This window comes from Crocodylus siamensis, chromosome 15 (genome assembly GCF_052110815.1).
Source record: "Crocodylus siamensis isolate JL-2025a chromosome 15, ASM5211081v1, whole genome shotgun sequence".
NCBI classification, from domain to species: Eukaryota; Metazoa; Chordata; order Crocodylia; family Crocodylidae; genus Crocodylus; species Crocodylus siamensis.
Window position 1 is genome coordinate 40,835,522 of NC_143409.1, and position 23,151 is coordinate 40,858,672.

General features: G+C 51.0%; 3 protein-coding genes and 1 pseudogene across 10 annotated transcripts in view; 2 read left to right on the forward strand and 2 right to left on the reverse strand.

Moving 5' to 3' along the window:
• Positions 1-585, reverse strand: part of LOC149852427 (E3 ubiquitin-protein ligase TRIM21-like) — a 46,905-nt gene extending 46,320 nt beyond the window's left edge. Inside the window, exon 1 of the mRNA XM_090028945.1 lies at positions 470-585. The gene's annotated coding sequence lies outside the window, so the exon portion shown is untranslated. The remainder of the gene's footprint in view (positions 1-469) is intronic.
• LOC149852429 (uncharacterized) overlaps positions 1-4,735 on the reverse strand; it is a 36,669-nt gene extending 31,934 nt beyond the window's left edge. For 3 of the 4 annotated variants that reach the window (XM_090028919.1, XM_090028917.1, XM_090028920.1), the window contains exon 1: positions 470-570. In XM_090028919.1, coding sequence (XP_089885045.1) covers positions 470-518 — 49 coding nt within the window. In that variant the 5' untranslated portion in view covers positions 519-570. Of the gene's footprint in view, positions 1-469; positions 571-4,626 lie in introns of those variants that run through there. The other variant, XM_090028924.1, reaches the window with a different exon arrangement.
• On the forward strand, positions 3,170-17,156 carry LOC149852433 (uncharacterized). Of its 5 annotated transcripts, XR_016439309.1 has the most exons (4): positions 3,170-4,042; positions 6,628-6,706; positions 7,075-16,807; positions 17,033-17,156. XR_016439309.1 is itself a non-coding variant. In XM_090028895.1 (3 exons), exon 3 carries the CDS (start codon positions 7,086-7,088, stop codon positions 9,138-9,140), a length of 2,055 nt encoding a protein of 684 aa, XP_089885021.1. In that variant the 5' UTR covers positions 3,170-4,042; positions 6,628-6,740; positions 7,075-7,085; the 3' UTR covers positions 9,141-17,105. The 5 variants fall into 5 exon arrangements, 4 of the variants coding, with proteins under 4 accessions (XP_089885021.1, XP_089885020.1, XP_089885018.1 ...); XM_090028895.1 differs by having other exon boundaries at positions 6,628-6,740; positions 7,075-17,105; XM_090028894.1 differs by having other exon boundaries at positions 6,628-6,740; positions 7,078-17,105.
• On the forward strand, positions 17,122-23,151 carry LOC149852434 (uncharacterized; annotated as a pseudogene).

Consider the following 23,151-nt stretch of genomic DNA (forward strand, 5'->3'; position numbering starts at 1 on the left):
AAGGACAACAGGAAGTCCTTTTTCAAATACATAGGGGACAAAAAGAAGGTACCAGGTAACGTGAGGCATCTGCAGGTCACGCTAGGAAATCTGGTCGTCGCACCAGACAGCAAAGCTAACCTATTTAACAATTTCTTTGCCTACATTTTCCTGAGCAGGGACCGAATCAGCCCCCCCACCGGGCCCCCCCAGGCCCCAGGGGAGGCACACCCAGGCCAAGGGTCAGTGAGGATCTAGTCAGGGAACTGCTGGAGGGACTGGATGTATTTAAATCAGCTGGTCTGGATGATCTCCACCCCAGGGTGCTGAGGGAATTAGCTGAGGTCATTGTGGGAGCCCTGGCATGGCTTTATGAGCACTCATGGTGCTCTGGTGTGGTGCCAGAGGACTGGAAGAGGGCCAGCGTGGTTCCCATCTTCAAAAAAGGGAGGAAGGAGGACCCAGGAAACTATAGACCAGTTAGTCTTACCTTGATCCTGGGCAAGCTTTTTGAGAGAGTTATCCTGGCGTATGTCCATGTGAGGCCAGCAGGAGAGATTATCCTTAGGGGCAACCAACACGGGTTCATTAGTCAGACCAACCTGGTGGCCTTCTATGACCAGGTCACCAAATCCTTAGATGCAGGGGTTGCAGTGGACATAGTCTTCCTGGACTTTCGGAAGGCCTTTGACACTGTCTCTCACCCTGTTCTCATTAAAAAACTAGGAGACTGTGGCATTGACACCCACACAGTCAGCTGGGTCACCAACTGGCTGGAGGGCCACACCCAGAGAGCGGTGGTGGATGGGTCTTATTCAGTCTGGAGGGATGTGGGCAGTGGGGTCCTGCAGGCTTCAGTCCTCGGGCCCGCACTGTTCAACATCTTCATCAGAGACTTGAATGGGGGGGTAAAAAGTACCCTGTTCAGGTTTGCAGACGACACTAAGATGTGGGGGGATGTGGGCACACTAGAAGGGAGGAATAGGCTTAATTGGACCTAGACAGGTTACAGGGATGGGTGGATGAGAATAGGATGGGATTCAACACTGACGAGTGCAAGGTGATGCACCTGGGGAGGAAGAACCAGCACCATACCTACAGGCTGGGGAACTCCCTTCTCATCAGTGCAGAGACCGAAAAGGATCTTGGAGTCATCATTGATGCCAAGATGAACATGGGCCGGCAGTGTGGGGAGGCAGTCAGGAAGGCCAGCTGCACCTTGTCATGCATCCACAGATGCATCTCGAGCAGGTCCAAGGAGGTGATCCTCCCCCTCTATGCGGCACTGGTCAGGTAGAAGCTGGAGTACTGCGTCCAGTTCTGGGCGCCGCACTTCAGGAGGGATGTGGACAGCACGGAGAGGGTCCAGAGGAGGCCACTCGCATGATCAGGGGACAGCAGGGCAGGCCCTAGGAGGAGAGGCTACGGGACTTGAACCTGTTCAGCCTCCAAAAGAGAAGGCTGAGGGAGGAACTAGTGGCCTGTTACAAACTAGCCAGGGAGGACCAGCAGGCATTGGGGGAGTCCCTGTTCCCCCGAGCACTACCAGGAGTGACCTGGAATAACAGTCACAAGCTGGCAGAGGGCAGGTTTAGGCTAGATATCAGGAGGCGCAACTTCACAGTCAGGGCGGCTAGGATCTGGAACCAACTTCCAAGAGAAGTGGTGCTGGCCCCTACCCTGGGGGTCTTTAAGAGGAGGCTGGATGAGCACCTTGCTGGGGTTGTTTGACCCCAGTACTTTTTCCTGCCATGGCAGGGAGTTGGACTTGATGATCTTTTCAGGTCCCTTCCAACCCTACCAGCTATGAAACTATTATATCCACTAGAAACAGCCTCCATTGGAAAGTGCACCTTGATACTGGTCTTCTTTGATGTCTGAGCAACGCACTCCAAGATATACAGCCCAAGTCTCCTCAGCAGCCAGTACATCAGCCATACTCAGAGGGAGGGTAGAGTGGGAGCAGTTGGGGTGGGCCCACAGCATGGCTGAGATGACTTGGCCAAAGCGGGGCTGGGGAGTCCAGGTCTGATACAACAGCCAGATTTGATAACTGGAGAGAAGAGGGAAAAGGTTATATCTTCACCATGGATTATTGTGCAGAAGGGCAGCACCATCAGAGGAGGTTTGTACCAATATTGCTCTCTGTGTCCCACCCTAGATGATCATTATTAAGATTTGGGAACTACTGACACCTACTCAGCAGGGTTGTGCCTGGTTCAGTTCTGCAGGTTTCTGGAAAAGACAGAATTCAGGTCCAGGCTTCAGCAAAGAGTCAGACTGAGATGCAGGGAACAGGAGAGTGGCAAAATTGCATGTGTTCATTACCACAGCCTTTCCTTTCCAGTAGCTCTGGGACTCTCAGGCAGCAGAGATAGGTGCAAATAAACCATGTGTGCAGAGTCCTTCTCCTGACCATCCGCTTTAGTAAATGTACATTAAATCTAGTACCTCTCAGCATTTTTACACATGTAAGTGCAGCACCGGGCACTTTGAAAAGCACCTGACACTACGTCGCTTGTAGCTGTATAAGCGGCTTAATGCATGTCATTGTGCAGAAAATGGCAGTGATCCACTTTTGAACTCAAACACATATAAGGAGTTTTAGTTCAAAAGCACATTGTTGCCATTTTCTCTGGGGTGATGTGCATTATGCCACTTATACAACTGCAAGCGATGCAGCAGCATGTGCATCAGCTTGTGTGTGGAGCAAACACGATTAATCAATCAAGTCTGCTCTGATGTGCAGGATTTTTCCCTGGGCTTCAAAATGGTGGTGGGGATACTTTATCCAATGCTCATTCAACAATCTTTAGATAAAGCATCCCCACTGCCATTTTGAAACACAGGGACGTTGCTACATGAGTCACTCCGGGCACTTTAATTAGAGAGGCTCTTGGAGCCACTCTAATTAAAGTGCCCCTCACCCCCACTCCTGGAGCAAGTGTATAAATGCCCTCCATTGTGAGGTACTAGGAAAAAGCACATTAACCTGGTTTAATGTGTATTAACTAAAGTGAATATTTTTTAAGCAGACAAGGTTCTTTGGGTAAATGTGATATATTTTATTAGACCAACTAAAGAGTTGGAAAAATTGTTCTTTGCAAGCTTTCGGGCACAAACACCCTTCTTCAGGCATACAGAGAGTATTGCTTTTAAGTGACATTTAATGCACATTAGCCTATTTCAGTGTGCATTGAAAAGCACCGCTATAGGGCATTCTTAGATGTGTGTGTGACACAGCACCGGGCTCTTTTGAAAGCGCCTGGTGCTGCATTGCATGCATTTGTATAAATGGTGAAATGCATGTCAGTACTGAGAAAATGGTGATGGCGCGCTTTTGAACTAAAACTCATCGAAGGTGCTTTAGTTTAAAAGCATACGGCTGCTATCTTCCCAGCACGGACGTGCATTTCGCCATTTATACAAATGTATGCAACACAGAGCATATCAACTCACATGCGAAGCAGATGAATCGAGTCTGCTCCGACATGCTGGATCTTTGGTGCGTGGCAGCACGAAAAGGTGTGTGTATAAATGCCCTTTGATATGATGCTTTAATGTGCATTAAAATAAGCTATGCGCATTAAAGCGCACATGTAGACGCAACCCCTCTGCGCTTTCCCTCCTGGCTGTCGCCATCCCCTGGAGTCTCCTGCCAGCCAGGGAACTGTCATGGAGCCTCACCCGCCACGGTGCAGAGAGAGCAGCTTGCCCAGGTGCCCTTGGGATGTCTCTGTGAAGTGTCTGCCTCACAGAGCCTGCCCAAGCTGCGTGTACTATCAGCTCATCCACTGTCACCAGGGGGTCCTGGCTGTTGCTAAGGCAGAGGAAGCTGCTCTTGCTCTCTCTGTGCTTGGGAGATTAGGGGTTGGCCTTCCTGGGTTAGACACTGCTGCCTCCTCCATTGTGACCCCGGAGCCTGGCTGAGCAGCAGCTGCGGCCCCAGTGCTGGGGAGAGACCTGCACTGCAGCCCCTCGGTGCCCAGCCCAGGGGGGAGCCTTTCTCCGGTGGCTGGACCCAGCCCCGGGCTCTGCCAACACCAGCTCCAGGAGACTCCAGGTAATGGGGAGAGACCTCGGGGAAGCGCTGGGGTGGGCAGCACAGGGGTGCTGCACACTTGGCCCCTCTGTACCCATTGCCGCTCCCCGGGGGCTGCGAGTCCCAGAGCTGCTGCCCTCTCTGGCGCACAGGGGCTCTGGCTCCTGGTAGCACTGGCAGGCTCCCACGCAGCTAGCAGCGCACAAGGCATTAGGTACAGTGTCCCTGCCAGTAGCGAGGGGAGAGAGACAGCATGCAGCAGCAGGAGTCAGACCTGGGGACAGAGAAATATTTCCTGCCTGAACACAAGGCTTCTCCCTGTGTAACAGAGTTACCAAGAGGAAAACTTTTGAAGGAGTTGCTCTGTACTGTGCCTGAGGGCAGCTTCTTCCCCCAGCAGTGCAGGGGCAGGGCTTGGCTTTTCCTCCCTCTGCTCTTCACCTGGTACACAAGATCCAAGGTGATTTTCAGCAGGGAAGGGGTCTGGGCAGGCATGGAGTGGGTCACCTTCCTCCCCATTTATTTTTATTGTGCCTGTGCAAATTGCAGTTTTAATGGAAAAAAATCATTGCTCTTTTTCTTCCCCTGACATCCCAAGTACCTACTGTGTTGCCAGGTGGCTTCAAGGCTGGCTGATTTCTTTGTTTTCCAAACTTCTGCCATTTCCTTCAGTCCACCAGGGAGATCTACCTTTCTCAACCATCATTTTGTCTCCTTCTCCCCAGCACCTTAGAGCTCGCTTGCAGTAAGGAGTTTTACCAGTTGTCCGAGCAAGCATAGTTCTCTCTGAAACTCCAGTGCGGCCACATGGACTCTGGTACACGCGGTGCTTTGTTTAAGCCCTTCCTAATGAAACAAACTGCAAAAAGCCGCTCTTCTGTAGTAGACTAGTACTGTCCATATGAGGGCGCATGTGTCAAACTGCATAGAAGTCTTGTTCTAAATGTACAGCTTAGAGTTTAGGGCAATGTGAGCTGGAAGCACATGTCATGGCTTTCTTTGGGTTATCTCACTGCCTGCACCAGGGGCTCTTGGCATCCTTTGTGCCACCCCACGTATTCCCATTGTGTCACTGGCCGAGCCTCCTCCGTTTCTGCTGTTCTCTTCCCTACATCTGTGTCTCTGTGTGGGTCCCACGTGCCTAGGGCTCTGTGAACTTCACCGTTCCCCACTTCCCTATTCCCCACCCTTATGACTGGTCTCCTCCTCTGTCTGCCTGGCTGATCAACTGTTCCAGCTGTCAACACATTCACCTAGTGGGACAAGTCATCAGAGGCAGATTTGGGGAACTGCTTCACTAATCTCTGTTGGGAAGAAGACACAGTTGAGCTGAGATTATGGTTTCATAGAAAGACAAGAATGGGTGTCATCAACCACTTCTGTGATGTCTTCACTTCTGAGAGGTGTTTGAAAGAGTGGCTCTGCTAGTCAGAGAAGGGGCTCCATGTGTCCCTCATCCCACCTTCTTAGGACCTCCTCATTTTTTCCCCTGTCAACAGAGCTGTACCTGCTGATACCTAGAACTTGCCCCTGTGGTGGTATTTCTACCAGGGTCAGTAGAAGTCATGGTGACCAGGGACCAGGGGTGGCATGTGACCTCTCTAAAAACTGTCCCTGCTGCCGTATAAATCAGTGTGGGTTTCAGGGTTGTAGGACTTCCCTATGAATAGGGATGATCTAATCAGGGAAAATTTCAGGGGGAAGATGACCCTTCTGGAAGAGGGTCTTGGGACCCATCGTGTAACTTGCCCTATCACCCTTCTGCCTCCACCAACCAGGATAGGTTTCAGGCTCACTGGAGTTCCCCAAGGTTGATGGGAACCAATCAGAATAGGCATAAGGGCAAGAGGCTGCACCAAAACCGAGCCTAACTGTTGGTTGGTTGTGAGTGTCACTGTGGACACCCTCCATGTGTGAAAAAGCTCAGCATGGTATTTTTTTTTCTGAGAGTGGGGAACACAGAGCAGTAGGAACGTGGATTCCTACATAAATTCAGCAAGATGCACAGGCTTTGCTTTCTTCTGTGGCTGCTCAAGTCGAAAATGCTAGCTTGGTGACACTTCCAAGGAGGGGGAAGTTGAGGATGGCAGTCTCCTGGCACCGCTGCTGTTTGAGACCCAGGAACCCAATGGTGAGATGCCAATTGGCAGGTCTCCTGGGTGCTCTCTGGACTACTGCCTTCACTAGGCAGGCACTCAGTCAGTAGCCTGCCCTGACCCTGGCAGGGCACCACTCTGCGACAGCACAAGAAATTAATGATCCATTTCCCTTCAGTGGAAAGCCACCTGTCTGGGTTCAACTCTTCTCTTTCAGAGATGACATTCCTGTTTTGCACTAAAACAGTGGTTTTCAATCTGTGGTCCGTGCCCCTGGGGGTCTGCAGACTGCGTCTAAGGGGTCCGCAAAAGTTGACTATGATCAGTCAATATAATTCAAAGGGGTCCGCACCTCCGTTTGAAATGTTTTAGGTATCTGCAAATGAAAAAGATTGAAAACCACTACACTAAAACATCAGTAAAAGTCACTCCTGGATACTTGAGTGTATAAATCCCCCCAGTGCACCGTGAGCCCACATCCTGTGTAACCCAGGGTTATTTCTACTTCAGATCTCCCTGATGGAACAAGAGGAGGAGCTGAGAGCCTTGGATTTAAAGCAAAAGCAAAGCCGGAGAGATACCTGTAGAGGTGAGGAGTCTATTAAACCAACCCAGAAGCCAGGGTGAGTGAAGGAAACAGCTGGGATTTGCATGAGTTCCTTCCAGGTCTGTCTTGTCTCATTCATGGCAGGGTTTCCTCCATCTGGACTCATATCCTCAGGGCAGGTGTCACTCCTGGCTTCCCTCCCATGCTGACTGACTCCTTCCATTCCCAAGTGATTAGGTGATATGAGGAAGCAGACCTGGTGCTTCTGCCTTGATAGATTTGGCCCCTAATTTCAAATAATGTTATTAGTTCTCATTATCTTTTCATTTCTGTCATTCCCCTTTTCCAAGGATTCTTTACTATGCAACACAGGGAATAACTTGGGTCTGGATTTTTCCTCTTTATTTCAGCAGATGACAGGATGGCAAATGATAAAGAGGGGACTTGTTTACCAGAAGCAAAACCATATGGGATGTTACTGTACAGATCTGATGGAAATGCTCCCCAGGACCCTGAGCAGGAGGTGCCCCATGAGAATGGATGCAAACCAGAAGGGCAGGAAGAAATCCCCAAAGAAGAACCAGAAGGCAGTACCATTGCCACTTACTTAGCTAAAGATGCCAAAGCCCATCAGAAAACCCCAACAACAGAGAAACCCTATAACTGCACTGATGATGGACAGAGCTTCAGTGTGAGCTCAGACCTCCCAGAGAAACCCCATAAATGCCCCAGCTGCATGAAATGTTTCAGCCTGAGGTCAGCCCTGACCAAGCATCAAAAAATCCACACTGGAGAGAGACCTTTTAAATGTCCTCAGTGTGAGAAGTGCTTCAACCGGAGGTCAATCCTTGTAACCCACCAGAGGATCCACACGGGGGAGAGACCCTATAGCTGCCCCGAGTGCAAGAAGAGCTTCAGCGTGAGGTCAACCCTTATTAAGCATCAGAGAAGACACACAGGCGAGCGACCGTATAAATGCCTGGACTGTGGGAAGAGTTTCAGTGACAGCTCAGCCTTTATTAAACACAAGAGAATCCACACGGGAGAGAGGCCCTATACCTGCAGCGAATGTGGGCAGAGGTTCAGCGTGAGCTCTGACCTCATTGTCCACCAGAGGATCCACACAGGAGAGAAACCCTACAAGTGCCCCGACTGCGGGAAGAGCTTTGGTCTGAGCTCACACCTCACCCGGCATCAGAGGATCCACACAGGAGAAAAACCCTACATGTGCCCTGACTGCGGGAAGACCTTCCGCCTGAGCTCCACCCTCAGCACCCACCGCAAGATCCACACCTCCGAGAAGCCCTACCAGTGCCCCAAGTGTGAGAAGAGCTTCAGGGTGAGTTCCTACCTCCTCACCCACGAGCGGACCCACACTGCTGATAAACCCTACAAATGCCCTGACTGCAGGAAGAGCTTTGGTGTGAGCTCGGCCCTGATCAAACACCAGACCATCCACACGGCAGAGCGGCCCTTTAAATGCAGTGACTGTGGGAAGAGCTTCAATCAGCGGTCGGTTCTGATCATGCATCGACGGATCCACACCGGAGAGAAGCTGTATATGTGCCATGACTGTGGGAAGAGCTTCATTCGCAGTTCAGACCTCACAGCCCACCAGAGAGTCCATACAGGGGAGAGGCCCTTTAAATGCCCTGACTGTGGGAAGGGCTTTGGCATGAACTCAGCCCTGGTTAAACACCAGAGAGTCCACACAGGGCAGAGACCCTACCAGTGCTTGGAGTGTGGGAAGGGCTTCAAGCAGAAGCCTGCCCTTGTTACCCATCAGGGAATCCACACAGGGGAAGGGCCTCATAAATGCACTGACTGTGGGAAGACCTTCAGTGTAAACTCTGCTCTGATGGTCCACCGGAGAACACACACTGGGGAGAAGCCTTACACATGCCCCAACTGTGGGAAGAGCTTCAGTGACAGCTCAGGCCTCATTAAGCATCAGAGGAGCCACACAGGAGAGAGACCTTACAAGTGCCTTGACTGCGGGAAGAGCTACGGGGACAGCTCAGCATTTGTCAAGCACAAGACCCTGCACACAGGAGATAAACCCTACCAATGTCCTGACTGTGGAAAGAGCTTCAGTCACAGCTCAGCCCTCATGAAACATCAAAGGATCCACACAGGGGAGAGACCATTCAAGTGCCCTGAGTGTGGGACACGCTTCACGGACAGCTCGGCCCTTCGGAGACACCGGAGAATCCACACAGACGACAGGCCCCATAAATGTCCTGACTGCGGGAAACACTTCCGAGTGAACTCAGCCCTGGTCAAACACCAGCGATTCCACATGCAGGAGAGGCCCTGCAAGTGCAGTGAGTGCGGGAAAAGCTTCCGGTCCAAGTCACTTCTTCTCACGCACCAGAGGACCCACACGGGGGAGAAGCCCTACAGATGCCTAAAGTGTGGGAAAAGTTTCCGTCAGAGGTCACATCTTACTAGGCACCAGAGGATCCACATGGGATAGAGCGGGGTGACCAAATGGTGGCATGCATGCCACAAGCAGCACTGGCATCAGCCCCGCTCTTCTCTATGGATGTGAAATGTGGGTGACCTACTGTCATCTCAAGAGCTTGAAGAGGCAATTGCCTCTGGAAAACCCTCCACATAAAGTAGAAAGATCACTTCACAAATGACTGCATCTTTGCTAAGCCAACGTTACCAGCACTGAGTCAGTGATCCTCAAGCACCACGTTTGCTGGACCAGACATTGCATGTGGATGCTTGACTGTTGACTCCCAAACCAAGTGCTTTACTTCCAGCTTGGTTATGGGCTGAAATTTGGAAACATTACAAGGACATATTGAAGGCAGGCCTCAAGAAAACAGACACTAACATCAAGAGCTGGGAGAAGCTGCCTGCTAACCAACTCCAGTTATACTGCAACTTTAACCAAGCAGCAGTCCATTTTGAAGTAAAGCATCTTGCCCTTGAAGCAAAGAAAAGAAAGCAGAGAAAGGAAAAGGAGAGGAATCCCAGCCTACAGCCTACTTTCCCCTGCAGAAAGACCTACAATTACTGTGGATGGATCTGTGGCTCAAGGACTGCACTCTTAAGTTACATCAAGACATGTGAATGAGCTGTGGTAGAGATCATTCTCAAACTGAGGGATTGCTGATGATGGCATGGGCAGCCTCTGTGTACAGCACACGGCAGATTGGGGCAGGGGCAGGCAGCACAGCAGCATACTGGGCAGGGAACGGAAAGCAAAGCATCAGATCAGATGGGGGCACAGGGAAGGCAACAGAAAGCAGAGCAGCAGATTGGGCAGGGCAAGGGGGACTGGAGTGGCACTCGGAGGAGGGTATAGGGTTAGTTTGTGACACACCTAAGAAAAAGGTTGATCCTCACTAGGATAGACAGTCACAAGAGGAATTTCCCCCCTATTTTCCTGGTTGTGCTTCATTCTGTCATTGAGGGATGTGATCCATGGCTGGCTAGAGGTGAGCCTTGGGACACTTGATGGTGGGTGCTGGAGATGGGTAGAGGAATAAAGTTGTGTTGTTTTTGGATGGTCATAACCCCTGAAGATGGAGCCTGGGTGCATATGGGATGGTTATTTTCACATTTAGAGGCGAACAAGAAGGGAATAAATGGTAAGCGTTTTCCATTAACAGCACTCACATGCCATCCAGTTCCCATGCAACTCTTGCTCTGATGCAACACCTCAGCAGCAACCTCAGTGGTTGCCACACATAAGAACAAGTCCTTCACTGAAGAGGAACGGGAGATTCAACCAGAGCCCTTTGGGGAATCAGTCTCTTCTCCATTTGAGTCTTCTTGTGAGCTTTGCTCTCACTGGGCACTAGAGAAGAAAGTTCAGAGCCCAAGGAGACACTGGCATGCTTCCTATTCTTCCCCTGGGTTAACTTGGTGTGTACTGAACACACCATAGTGGGGGGACAGACTAGGGGTAAAGTGCAGTCGTTAACTTTCCTGTCTAAACACATGGAAGGGCTGGAGGGTATTTCTGGGATGCGTCAAAGATGGACTAGTGGTTTTTGAGAAGATGACTTTTCTGAAAGCCTCCTTTACATTTTTGGGAGGTGTACAAACTCAAGGCTACAAATGAAATTAAAGAGTTGACTTATGCACTGACATGCTTGAGCAGTTCTCACCTCTCTCAGAGCTTTTTTCAGGCCTGGCTCCTGTCTGGGATATTCACTTTCATCTGATAATGTCCCAGTGAGAGGCATGGGCCCATTCACACCCATCTGGCTTTGTGCACTGCAATGTTGCTTCCACTGCAAACAAAATGGGATGTACTGACTCTGGGGTTCTCCTTTCTTCCATACTGCCTCCTACGAATTGTTGTCTTCTTTTCTTCCTCCCTATGGCCCTTCCCGCTCTGCTAGGGGGAAGCAAGATCTAGGGAATCAGTCATCAGGACATGTTTTCTGTACTTAGTATGTTTTCTTGAACTCCAGGACTACAGCCTCCCCCCATCTCCATATTGTCAGAGATGATAGCATATGTGACATCTAGCATATGATTTATCTAGTTGATAAGGGGTTGATCTAGATGATAACATATGTGATTTATCTAGTTGATATGGGACATATCTACCGTGCCTTCTGACTGTTTTACTTTTGACATTTCTAGTCATGTTGGGTAGTAAGTTATGAAGCATATATTTTAGATTTATTGGGTTGGAAGAGACTTCAAGGATCATCCAGTCTAGTCCCCTGCACAAATGCAGGAATATATTTCTTGATTAGGTGATTATGTTGTTTCCTATGAATATATCATGTTGATTCAGTGTCAGGAAATGGACCGTAGGTGGGACAGATGAATCTGGATATGTCATCCTCACAAATACCTGATGGACAGTTTCACCAATTTGAGTCATATGGGGTGCTGGCTACATCTTGGGCTTGCTAAATAGGTTTCTCCATGACTGTATCAGCCTCTGTAAGGAAGGAGGAAATCAAAGGACTGGCTGGATTAATATCATACATGGTTGCTCACGGAGTTGGGTGGTTCAGGGAGGAGCTGAGATAAAGTTGCTTATGCACCAGTCCCATGGCCAGACTACATAGGTTGTAAAGTCTGAGGTAAGATAGAATTATAGAAAATTAGGGTTGGAAGGGACTTCAGGATGTCATCTAGCCCAACCCCTGTGTGGGGATGTGGGGTATGTCACCCGCAAGTGAGATCCCCAATTTCCCCGGATGTCCCCTGGAGAGGAGGGGGTACGCGCCGGACCGCCGCGTCGCCGCCAATCTCGTCTGCCACGACTTGATGGAAAACAAAAAGGGGTTCACCTGGGCGGTGAGTTGACGGTCCCCGTAACAGGGTACCCCGACTCCAAAGTCCAGGGGTCCTGAGGGCTCCTCCACCCCTACACCCTCGCCCGAGCCTCCGGGATAGGGGGCCCCACTGGGATGCCCCCACTGACGGAATAGTCTGGCGGGATACTCGTCTACTGACGAGCCCGCCTCGGAGTCCCCCCCCAGTACCTAGTGTCCCTGATACTGAGGCTCCTTGAGTCCGGATTTTTCCGGCCCTAACGGGCCTGCGTCTCTAGACCTGGGGTGGCTACAAAGTCCGCCGCCCTGCCCGCGGGTCCTCCTCCGTGACCAACCGGCCACCATCCGCCGGAGGAGGGTCCCTCCAGCCGAGGTTCCCTTTTTGAGACCCTCCGTCGGAACCGCCACCGGTCCCTGTGCTACCTGTGACGTGGCGGGATGCCTCGCTGCTCTCGGCTCCACTGTGGTCCCCTCTGCTGCCACCGGGGTTCGCCGCGTGGCGTCCGGTCCCGTTGCTGCACGCCCTGTTAGCACCGGCTCCGCTGCTCCCGGTTCCGCGCTTACCGGTTCCGCTGCTCCCGGTATCGCGCTTACCGGTTCTGCGCCTCTCGGCTTCGCTGCTCCCGGTACCGCCGCCGCCGGCTCCGCCGCAGTCTGCGCCTCCCGCGCTGCTCCCGGCTCCGCCGCTCCTGAAGCTGCCGCCGCTGGCTCCGCTGCCGTCGACGTCTCTCGCGCCGCTCCCAGCTCCGCCGCTCCCGAAGCTGCCGCCGCCAGCTCCGCCGCAGTCCGCGCCTCCCGCGCTGCTCCCGAGTCTGGCTCCCGTCGGAGCCTCCGTCCCTCTCTGCACGGGGTAGGGGTGCTCCTTTTATTTCCCCGGGCCGGTCCCACGCCGGCCCGGTTTACGTTCCGGGAGCCTTCAAAGTCCCAACCAGACTTCCGGGTAAGGTCCCGGAAGCTGGGCGGAAACCCGGGCTTCCTTCCTCGGGCCCGGTCCCCTGTGGTCCCGGCGCCCTCACACCCTGCTCAAAGCAGGACCACCCCCATTTTTCTTTTGCACTGAAAATGATTGATGCAAAAGTTTCAATCTTTATGGTCATAGTTCAGGCCATAACTTGCTGTAAGAATCCTGAAAGGCACCTGTGCGCCAGGGGTTTTGACACATTGGTGCCTTTCAGGGTGTTTCCAGCAAGTTATGGCCTGCATGATGACCGCAAAGGTTGCAACTTTTGCATGAATCATTTTCAATGTAAATGTAAAAGAAACGCTTGGATCCTTATCTTGCTGGGGTGATCTGACCTCCGCTGACTTCCTGCCCTTTGGGCAGGAGGCTGGACTTGATGATCTTGAGAGGTCCCTTCCAGCCCTAATGTCTATGAAATCTATGAAAAATGGTACTGCATTCAACCCCTGCAGACTGGCACTTGGCAGGGTTGTTTCTTTGCTTGTTCACCTTTCAGGGAACGATGTAGTTGAATGGGGCCGGTGGAGTTGGGGGCAAGGGGTTTGAATTGCAAAATTTGCAGCATTTGTCTGCAACTGGACCAGATACACTGCTCAACAGTTCTGGTCATATTAGAAGGAGACAAAGAAAGACATTTCAGACAGAGAAATCGAGGATGCTGCTGAGCTTGTGGCAGTCCTTGCTTTGCTTTGGCAGTTCTTCATTTCAAAAGCACCTTCGGGATTTGAGGCCACCATTCCCGCACCCAGGGCTTGTGCCCCGCGTGCTCCACTGGGTGCTGCCTTACCGGGCATTTTGGTGGGCATGCTGAACATGCCTTCCTTGTCTCGTGGGGCCTCCCTTGTCCCACAGGGCCTGAGACTGAAATCTCTGGTTTAGAAGTGGGTTAAGACCAGGGGTTTGGGAGGCTGGGAATCAAGGCAGGACTCACTCTCCACTGGTGGTGTATTTTCCCAGTTTCTGCACAAGCTGCTGAGATTGAGTCTGGGGTCAGACATACTGAATGGGCCTGTTTGATGTGCCAAAGGCCCATTTGTTGTGCTAAGGGAATTGTGTGCCTGGGTCCACCAGGTAAATTTTAAGCCTCCCTTAATTAGGAAGGCTGCTGGGGGCACAGCAGCTGATTTTGTGGGACAACAAATGTGAAAACAGGGATGGGAGTGTGTGTCAAAGGTTGATAATGAATGCTCCAAGTGGGGACCCTGAGCAGAGCACATCAGCCAGCTCCGACTGGCCCTTGACACCTGCTAAGTGTCAGGGGCCTGTTACACTTTGAGGAAGTGGCTGTCTATTTACCAAGAGGTTGGATCCCTGTTCAAAAGCCCGTCAAAGGGATGCCCTGCAGGAAAGCTATGAAATAGTGGCCTTGCTGAGAAAAGGTTCCTGTCCCCTTGTTTGCAAGTGGCTCTGTGCAATAATAAAGGGACTCCATTTGGACTACAGGAACTAGATATCAGTAGTTTAAATGCACTGTATTCATTGCTGCTGCCTGCAGCTATGCGGTGCATTGTGTGCTCAGAGCTGTTGCACAGTCCCCAGGTACTTGAAGCTTTCTGGTGTCTCCCTCCAAATCATCTCCCGAACAACTTCTGCTCCACATTGTTGCAATACAAAGTCATGAGGTCTCTGCTGTGCCTAAATTGGCTTCTGCTCGGAGGTTATCCTTGCTCCCTTATATTTGAGGAGGTTGAGATTCAGGGTGTGGACACCCGTAACAATTGAACAGTTCCCAAATGTCATCAATGGGGAACCCTGTCACAATTGTGTGAAGTGCTGTGGCTCCAACACCAGAGGACAGGAGTGAGCACACAGATCAGTATGGCTCTCAGTGGGCAAGTGCAGGGAGGGAACAGGACAGTGAAAAGTGCTTGCACTTACGCTTGGGAGGTCCTGGCAGGTGGGTGACCTGTGTCTGGGGCCTTTTTACATTTCTGCTTTCCAATCTCTCCTAAACATGAGTTCAGCAAGGTGATTGTCTAGCCTTGTCTTAAAGACCCCCAGGGTAGGAGCCAGCACCACTTCTCTTGGAAGTTGGTTCCAGATCCTAGCCACCCTGACCGTGAAGTAGCACCTCCTGATATCTAATCTGAATCTACCCTCTGCCAGCTTGTGACCGTTATTCCTGGTCACTCCTGGTAATGCTCGGGGGAACAGGGACTTCCCCAGTGCCTGCTGATCCCCCCTGGCTGGTTTGTCACAGGCCACTAGATCCCCCCTCAGCCTTCTCTTGTGGAGGCTGAACAGGTTCAGGTCCCGTAGCCTCTCCTCCTAGGGCCTGCCCTGCTGCCCCCTGATCATGCGAGTGGCCCTCCTCTGGACCCTCTCCATGCTGTCCACATTCCTCCTGAAATGCGGTGCCCACAACTGGACACAGTACTCCAGCTGTGGCCGGACCAGTGCCGCATAGAGGGGGAGGATCACCTCTCTGGACCTGCTCGAGATGCATTTGTGGATGCATGACAAGGTACAGTTGGCCTTCCTGACTGCCTCCCCACACTGCTGGCCCATGTTCATCTTGGCATCAATGATGACTCCAAGATCCTTTTCTGCCTCTGTGCTGACAAGAAGGGGGTTCCGCAGCCTGTAGGTATGGTGTCGGTTGTTCCTCCCCAGGTGCAGCACCTTGCACTTGTCTGTGTTGAATCCCATCCTATTCTCGTCCACCCACCCCTGTAACCTGTCTAGGTCCAATTGGAGCCTATTCCTCCCTTCCAGCGTGCCCACATCCCCCCACATCTTAGTGTCATCAGCAAATTTGAACAGGGTGCTATTTACCCCCTCATCCAAGTCACTGATGAAGATGTTGAACAGTGAGGGCCCGAGGACCAAGCCGTGGGGGATCGCACTGCCCACATCCCTTCAGGTGGAAAATGACCCGTCCACCACCACTCTCTGGGTGCGGCCCTCCAGCCAGTTGGCGACCCAATTGACTGTGTGGGTGCTGACACCACAGCCCCCCAGTTTCTTAATGAGAACAGGTTGAGAGACAATGTCAAAGGCCTTCCGAAAGTCCAGGAAGACTATGTCCACTGTGACATCTGTATCTAAGGATTTGGTGACCTGGTTGTAGAAAGCCACCAGGTTGGTCTGATAAGACCTGCCTCTAGTGAACCCGTGTTGGTTGCCCATAAGCATAACTTTCCCGGCTGGCCCCTCGAGGATATGTGCCAGGATAATTCTCTCAAAAATCTTACCCAGGATTGAGGTAAGACTAACTGGCCTATAGTTCCCCGGGTCCTCCTTCCTCCCCTTTTTGAAGATGGGAACCATGTTGGCCCTCTTATACATTTGTCCACTTCAGGCTTAACTCACATTTAAACAGTTTTAAGTGTTGTGTGTATCCATGCTCTCAGAGTCTTTGTGCAATAGGGAGGGCCTGTCCACAATCTCTCCCCTGGGAAAGATTCAGAGCTATTCTAATCCAACATGCTAACACGGCATTTCCAGAGCTTCCAAGAAAGGGCTGTGTTTTTTAAGCATTAGTGCAGACTCAAATATAGAAATGTCATATCCTACCCTCCTGAAGGCTGGCTTCATTCCTGGAAAGGGTTTGGGTCTCAGCTGGGTTGGAAAAGGGTAAGAGGTTGCCCACCTGTGCTTTAGCAGAGTCATGAAAACTCCCTGCATGTAGAAACTCCTAAACATCCTGGATGAGAAACCACACATATCCCAAGAATCATCTTGCCTCCCCAATGAGCATTCTCCTAACTGTTAGGCTAGTTCAAGGATGCCAACCCACCTAGTATAATCTAGGAGCAACCTTGTCTGAGAATAACTTTGATTTCTTGGTCTCGACTATCTTCTGTCCATGGAGCAGACTTCCTAATATTTGAAACCAGCATTGTCTCCCAGAGGCCTAAGAAGCCATTAAATGAAGATCCCCACCACTCTGGGGAGAAGGAAGCTCTACTTAAGCTAACCCAGGTGAGTATTGTCCCCAGCTGGGGGAACACTCATGTTTTCCACCCATGACTAACACCACGTGATAGCTCCTCCTTTCCTCAGCCTTTGGATAGGATCCAGAGTTATAATTTCTCCCCTTTTCTTCAAATGCTAGGGAAATTGCAGAGGGATCCAGCAGTTGATTTTCCTCTCTGTAACAGTCTTGTTTTAGTTTGTTCCTAATTTTTGTGTCTCTTTTCACCCCAGCACAGGGACTTGACTTCTGTCTGGATTTTCTTTGTATCCTAACGCAGTGGGACAGCAAGTGAGAAGAAGGAAAAGGATCCTAGGCAGGAAGGCCCTGAACAAATGGAACCAGAGGAGATGTTGCTGGGAGGACCTGAAGGAGATCTTTTCCTGAATAAAAAGCTGGGAGACTCTTGTGAGAGGCATCAAGGAAGCAAATCAGGAGAGAAACAGGGAAAATCGATTCAATATGAGGGAGAGTTGGAAGACCTCAGGGAAACAACAATCCAGCCAAGAATCTGCACCAAAGAGACACCATATACATGCCCAAAGTGTGGGAAAGAGTTTGCCCAGAGATCATATCTCACTAGGCACCTGCGAGTCCACACAGGGGAGAGACCCTATAACTGCCCAGAGTGTGAGAAAAGTTTCAGTCGAAGCTCAGCTCTCGTTATACATCTGAGTACACACACAGGAGAGAGACCCTGTGAATGCCCTGACTGTGGGAAAAGCTTCAGTCACAGCTCAGTTCTTATTATACATATGAGAACACACACAGGTGACAGGCCCTATGAATGCCCCGACTGTGGGAAAAGCTTCCCCCAGGGGCATACCTAGCTGGGCATCAGAGGATCCACACGGGAGAGAAGCCCTACAAATGCCCTGACTGCGGGAAGAGCTTCAGTTCCAGCTCATACCTGTTCAGCCATCAGATAATCCACACTGGGGAGAAAGCCTACAAATGCCCTGACTGCGGGAAAGGCTTTAATTGGAGATCATCAGTATCTAGACATCGTAAGACCCACACAGGCGAGACCCCTTATGAATGCCTCGACTGTGGGAAGAAATTCATTCAGAAGTCCAACCTTGTCTCACACCAGAGAAGACACACAGGGGAGACACCTTATACATGCCCAGAGTGCAGGAAACACTTCAGACAAAGATCACAGTACACTGTACAAAAAAGAAGCCACTCTGGGGAGAGACCCTGAAAATGCCCTGACTGCGGGGAGAGTTTCAAGCAGAGCTCAGATCTCATCAGAGAGTCCACGTGACAGAGAAAAACTATAAATGTCCTGAGTGTGAGAAGAGCTTCTATGATGGGTCAGACCTTACGAAGCACCAGAGGATCCACACAGGAGAGAAACTCTATAAATGCCCTGACTGTGGGAAAAGGTTTTGTAGCAGCTCACACCTCTTTAGACACCAGGGACTCTACACTGGGCAAAAGTGCTATGGCTGCCCAGAATGTGGGAAAAACTTCAGTATGAGCTCACATATGACCAAACATCTGTGAATCCACATGGGAGAGAGACCCTACGAATGCTCAGAGTGTGGGAAAAAGTTTACTCAAAGATCAGTCCTCATTAGACATCAGAGAGTCCACACAGGGGAGAGACCCTATAACTGCACCAAGTATGAGAAAAGTTTCAGTCAGAGCTCAACCCATACTAGACATCAGAGGACTCACACAGGGGAGAGGACCATATAACTGCCCCGACTGTGGGAAGATCTTCCGCCAGGGGATCTACCTAGCTCAATGCTGGAGGATCTGCACAGGGGAGAGAAGGCCTATAGATGCCCCGACTGCAGGAAGAGCCTCAGTCAGAATCCAAACTTACCAAACCTCAGAGAAGCCACACAGGAGAGCGGGTGTACAAATGTCTGCGCTGTGGGAAAAGCTTCATGCGAAGGTCAGACCTTTATACGCATTGCACTGCCCAGCAAGGAGAGAGACCCTACAACTGCCTGGAGTGCGGGAAATATTTTACTAGTGTCTCAGCCCTCTTACATTGGAGAATCCACACAAGGGGGAAATGGTAGAAATTTCCCTGTTGTGAGAAAAATTTCGGTGATGGCTCAGCCCTTCTGAAGCACCAGAATATCCACACTGGTGAGAAACCATGTAAATGGCCTGCCTGGGAATAGCTTCCATAACAGCTCACATCTCATTAGATATCAGAGATATTCTATGGCAGGCAAAAGTCCTATAGGGCCCAGAGTGTGGGACGAACTTCCATACGAGCTCAGACATTATTTCACATTTGAAAAGCCAGATCTGTGGCTTCTTGAAGCAATACAAAAATGTGCTTCATTTGAAGAAGGGTGAAGGGCATCAGGCAGGCTGGAGAGTTTGTTTTAGTGTGGGCAGAGGATGCAGCTGGTAGCTTAAAAGCAGAAGGGAACCCTGGACACAGGGGAAATGGGGCATTTCAGGAAGCAGGTAATGAAATAAGTAGGGAGACAGATCCACACACTTTGCCCATCCTGTCCAATTGATGGTACAAGGACAAATACCCCACGGCAGTTTGCCCCTGTCTTCTCTGCAGCTCCTAAAGCCACCTGGAGTGGGCAGGGAATGATATTTATGGAGACATCAAGGAGCCTGGTGTGGTGTAGTTGTAGGCAATAGGGTTGTAGGCAGCCTTGCCTAATGGGTAGGCAGTCTGGTTAATGGGTTACTGAGGGAAGGCAGCTGTGAGGGGATGGATCAGAGTTTAGGAGCCAAATAGAGGAGTGGGAGTAGAGGCCAGATCCAGAACCAGATATGAAGACATTGGGTGTAGAAACAGAGCCTGAGCCTGAGCTGGATCTGGTAGCTCTGGGAACTGAGCAGGGTCTGGAGTGAGTTTTAGGCTCTCCAGGAGTAGGGCAGAAACCAGAGCTGGAACTGGCTTTGGACACTTGGAGGAGTGAGAGAAGAGGCCAGATCCAGCACTGGATTTAGAGGCATTAGGTGCAGAACAGGAACAGAAGCCAGAGCCTAAGCCAGATCTGGGAGCTTTGGGGACTGGGCTATCCCTGGGGTGAGTGGGTTTCAGGAACAAAACTGGAGCTGGAGCTGGAGCTGGAGGGGAAAGAGCCACTGAGAATGGGTTTGGAGCTGAAGTCACAGTCAAAGTCGGAGTGGGCCTCTGGCACTCCAGAGGCAGGACTGGAGCTGGAGCTAGAGTTGGGGCTGGAGCAGGCTTCACAAGTCCAAGGAACACGGCAGGAAATGGAGCCAGATCTGGAGCTGAGCCAGAACCAGGGCAGGTTTCTGGTGCTCTGGGAGCAGGGCTGGGACTGGAGCTGGAGCTGGAGTGGAAGCATGCTTTGGGTGCTCTGTGGACAGGGCTGGGAACGGAGCCAGAAAGGGCCTCGGAGGTTGCTCCGGGGACAGGGCTGGGGCCAGAGGAAGCTGGGGGCCCTGCCTTAGCTCATTCAGGTCTATCCCAGATGGCCTGGTGCAGAGGGGTCAACACCACTGTCATGGCCTGTATGAACTCATCCAAGTTGTCTAGGAGGCAATCCAAGGCATTACTAAAAAGGAGGTAGATCTTTATGCTCACTGTCACCATGTCAGCGGGGTTGGCCTTGGAGGCATGTAGGCAGTAGCACTGGTGAAGAAACTCCACAATTCCCAGGGCTGCCATCAGAGTGCTCAGACAGAAGCACATCTGGCTTGTAGGCGGTGGGAAAGGTTGATGCTGTGCAGGTATGAACAGCAGCCCAGGCCTTCAGGGACTCCCTTTCTTGCCAAGGAGGTTTCAGAGTTGACCTGAAGTGCTTTGCCCCTTTGCTAAGAAAGCCTTACAGGCAGCCATTCAGCCCCTAGGAGGGGGCACAGTGGTTAAGAGAAAGGCAGAACAGCCAAGCTGTAAGGGACTGGGCCATAGGTAGTCTGCCTAATGATTATGCCACTGAGGGAAGGCAGGGACCAAGGGCTGAGTCAGAGTTCAGGAGCCAAATTACCAAATCCAGAGGGAAATCCAAGGGATGGAGTTTGCAACACAGGCAAGGGTCAGGGTCTGGGAATCAGAGGCTGAGGTACTAAGCCCAGGGTCAGAATCCAACCGCAGAGGCAAGCGGGGTCAGGAAACCAGGAAACATCCATGGGGGAATCCAAAGCGAGTCCAGGAACAGAGCTGAAATCAGGGTCAGGAACCAGGAAAGCCAGAGGAAACAGGGGCCAGGAGGCTTGCCAAAGCAGATGGGGGCCAGAACTGCTGGATGGCCTCAAGGCTGTTGCCAAAGGTGGGAATAAATGGAGAGACTGAGTGTCCAGCTGGTGAACTAGCTGGGGCAGAGGTCAGCCAGAGACAATATGCCCAGATTGGGCTGCCTGCTAGGGTCCCTGACAATTGTAGTACAGCAATAAATGCTGCTGATCTAACACAACAGGAGTTTAAAATAATGCACACTGTTCAGTGGATGTCTCTGCAGGTGGGAGGAAGAGAGAACTGGAGTCTGGGAAATGCATGCAGTAAAATTTCCCCTGGAGGTGAGGGGTTTGAGGGTTTGCTTTGCTCTGGGGAGTGCAGTGGGGTATAGTGTGTGCAGGGGTGTTGGGCCACAGGATTCTTGGGTTTTATTCTACGCTGAGAGGGGAGAGTGAGCCTAGTGCTGAATCTGACCTAGAAAGACTCTGGGCATCCTGCTAGTGTCTTCCTGGTGTCCTGGGGGGATGAACCACGCCCCGGTGTCACGGTGGTTGGCCGGGTGGTGGCGGATCGGATACAAAACAGGCGGGATTTTCTGGCGTGGAGTTCTGAGACATGGAAGTGTAACGGTTTTAAAATTATGAAACTTTATTTGACTTATGCCTTTAGCTGCGTAGGTTGCGATGCTTCTTCAGTTACAGTTTAACTTGTAGAAACAGAACGAACACGAACAGTAACAAAGGGGTCTGTTGGCCCACGAGGTTCCCCAACAAGCCCTTGCCTTCTACCCCACTGGGATAGGTGCGGCTGCCTGTTGGATAGTCTCAGGGCTGGTCAACAGCTCATTAACAGGATATATGAACAAACAAGCAAACGATAAGGATCGAACTGTAACACGTTGAGAGGATCTAAGATGTTGTGACGCCAGTCCAAAGGACAATTGGATGGTCATGGATGAAGCCGAGATTGAATACCAGGTGAATAGAAGAACCAGGATCGAAGCCGAAGGGATGATCTGAGAACAAAGTCAGAGCCGGAGTTGGAGAACAGTCCGATCACCAGAGAAGTCAGTCCGAGGGAAATCGAATCGAGGAGGTAAGTCGCTTTGTGAGGTATGGAGAAGACCGAGGGATCGGATCCCAATCTCTTGATCTGCCTCGCAGTCCCTGCCTAAGGCAGCCTCTGCTCTCTGACAGAACAGGATCTCCCCTCCACACTCAATACAACGGCTATCCTCCTGAGAACCAAATAATCCAACCACACCCACAACGCTCACCAACGCCCACACCCCAAATGGGGCCCAGAAGCCTTTTAAAAGCTACCCCTTAGTCAATCAGGGTGCTCGGAAGCAAGAATTTTCTAAAACACTGATGTCATGCTCTTACTGACTGAGCATGCGTCAGGTTACTTGTCTGTATAGAACAGAGCATGCGCAGGTCTGTAAGTAGGTCACAGGTGATTGACAGGTTTAGAGTTCACCCAGGGGGCACATGCTGGGCACAGGGTGGAATTGTCTGCTTTTCTGCCATGATCACACTTAACTCTTGTGTTGCCAGCACTTCTCAAAAATCTTACTGGGACACCTGGGATAGCATGTGATAGTCACTGGCCATGTACATGAGTGAGGGGGGGGCACATTTGTTACTGCATAGTCATTTAATACTGGCATAACCAGGTACTAAATGACTGTGCAGTAACCGGCATTACGGTGCAGTACCATCACTGCATGTTTTTTTTCTGATGCTACTGTGCAGGAGCTCATTACTACTGTGCCATTGTGTCTTGTGGAGATGCGCCCACTGATAGTCAATATTGATGATAATAGTTGCCCACTTCCCTACGAAGTCATGATCCCTAATGTAAAGTGGGTCCAAAGGTCAGGGACACCAAGAAAAGGAACATTTCCTTATTAGTGAACACATTGCCTTACCCCTTTGCTACCTCTTCCTACCTGTCAAGGGAAGGGTTTTATTGAACAAAAGAGCTGTTTATTGGCCGTATTCCTTTGTCTGTCTGAAGGAGGTGCTCACATTGTTACCCTCTGAAATTTTCCCTGCAATAATTGTCCCATGGAGGATTTTCTCCCTACACCTGGATAGCCGAGAATTTCTGGAAAATCAGTTTTCAGCAGAAACGTTGTCTGCCTTTGAAGCGTTGACGTCTTCTGATTTCTTTCACCACCAACATAAATAAATTCCTATTAAAACGTTTTCCATA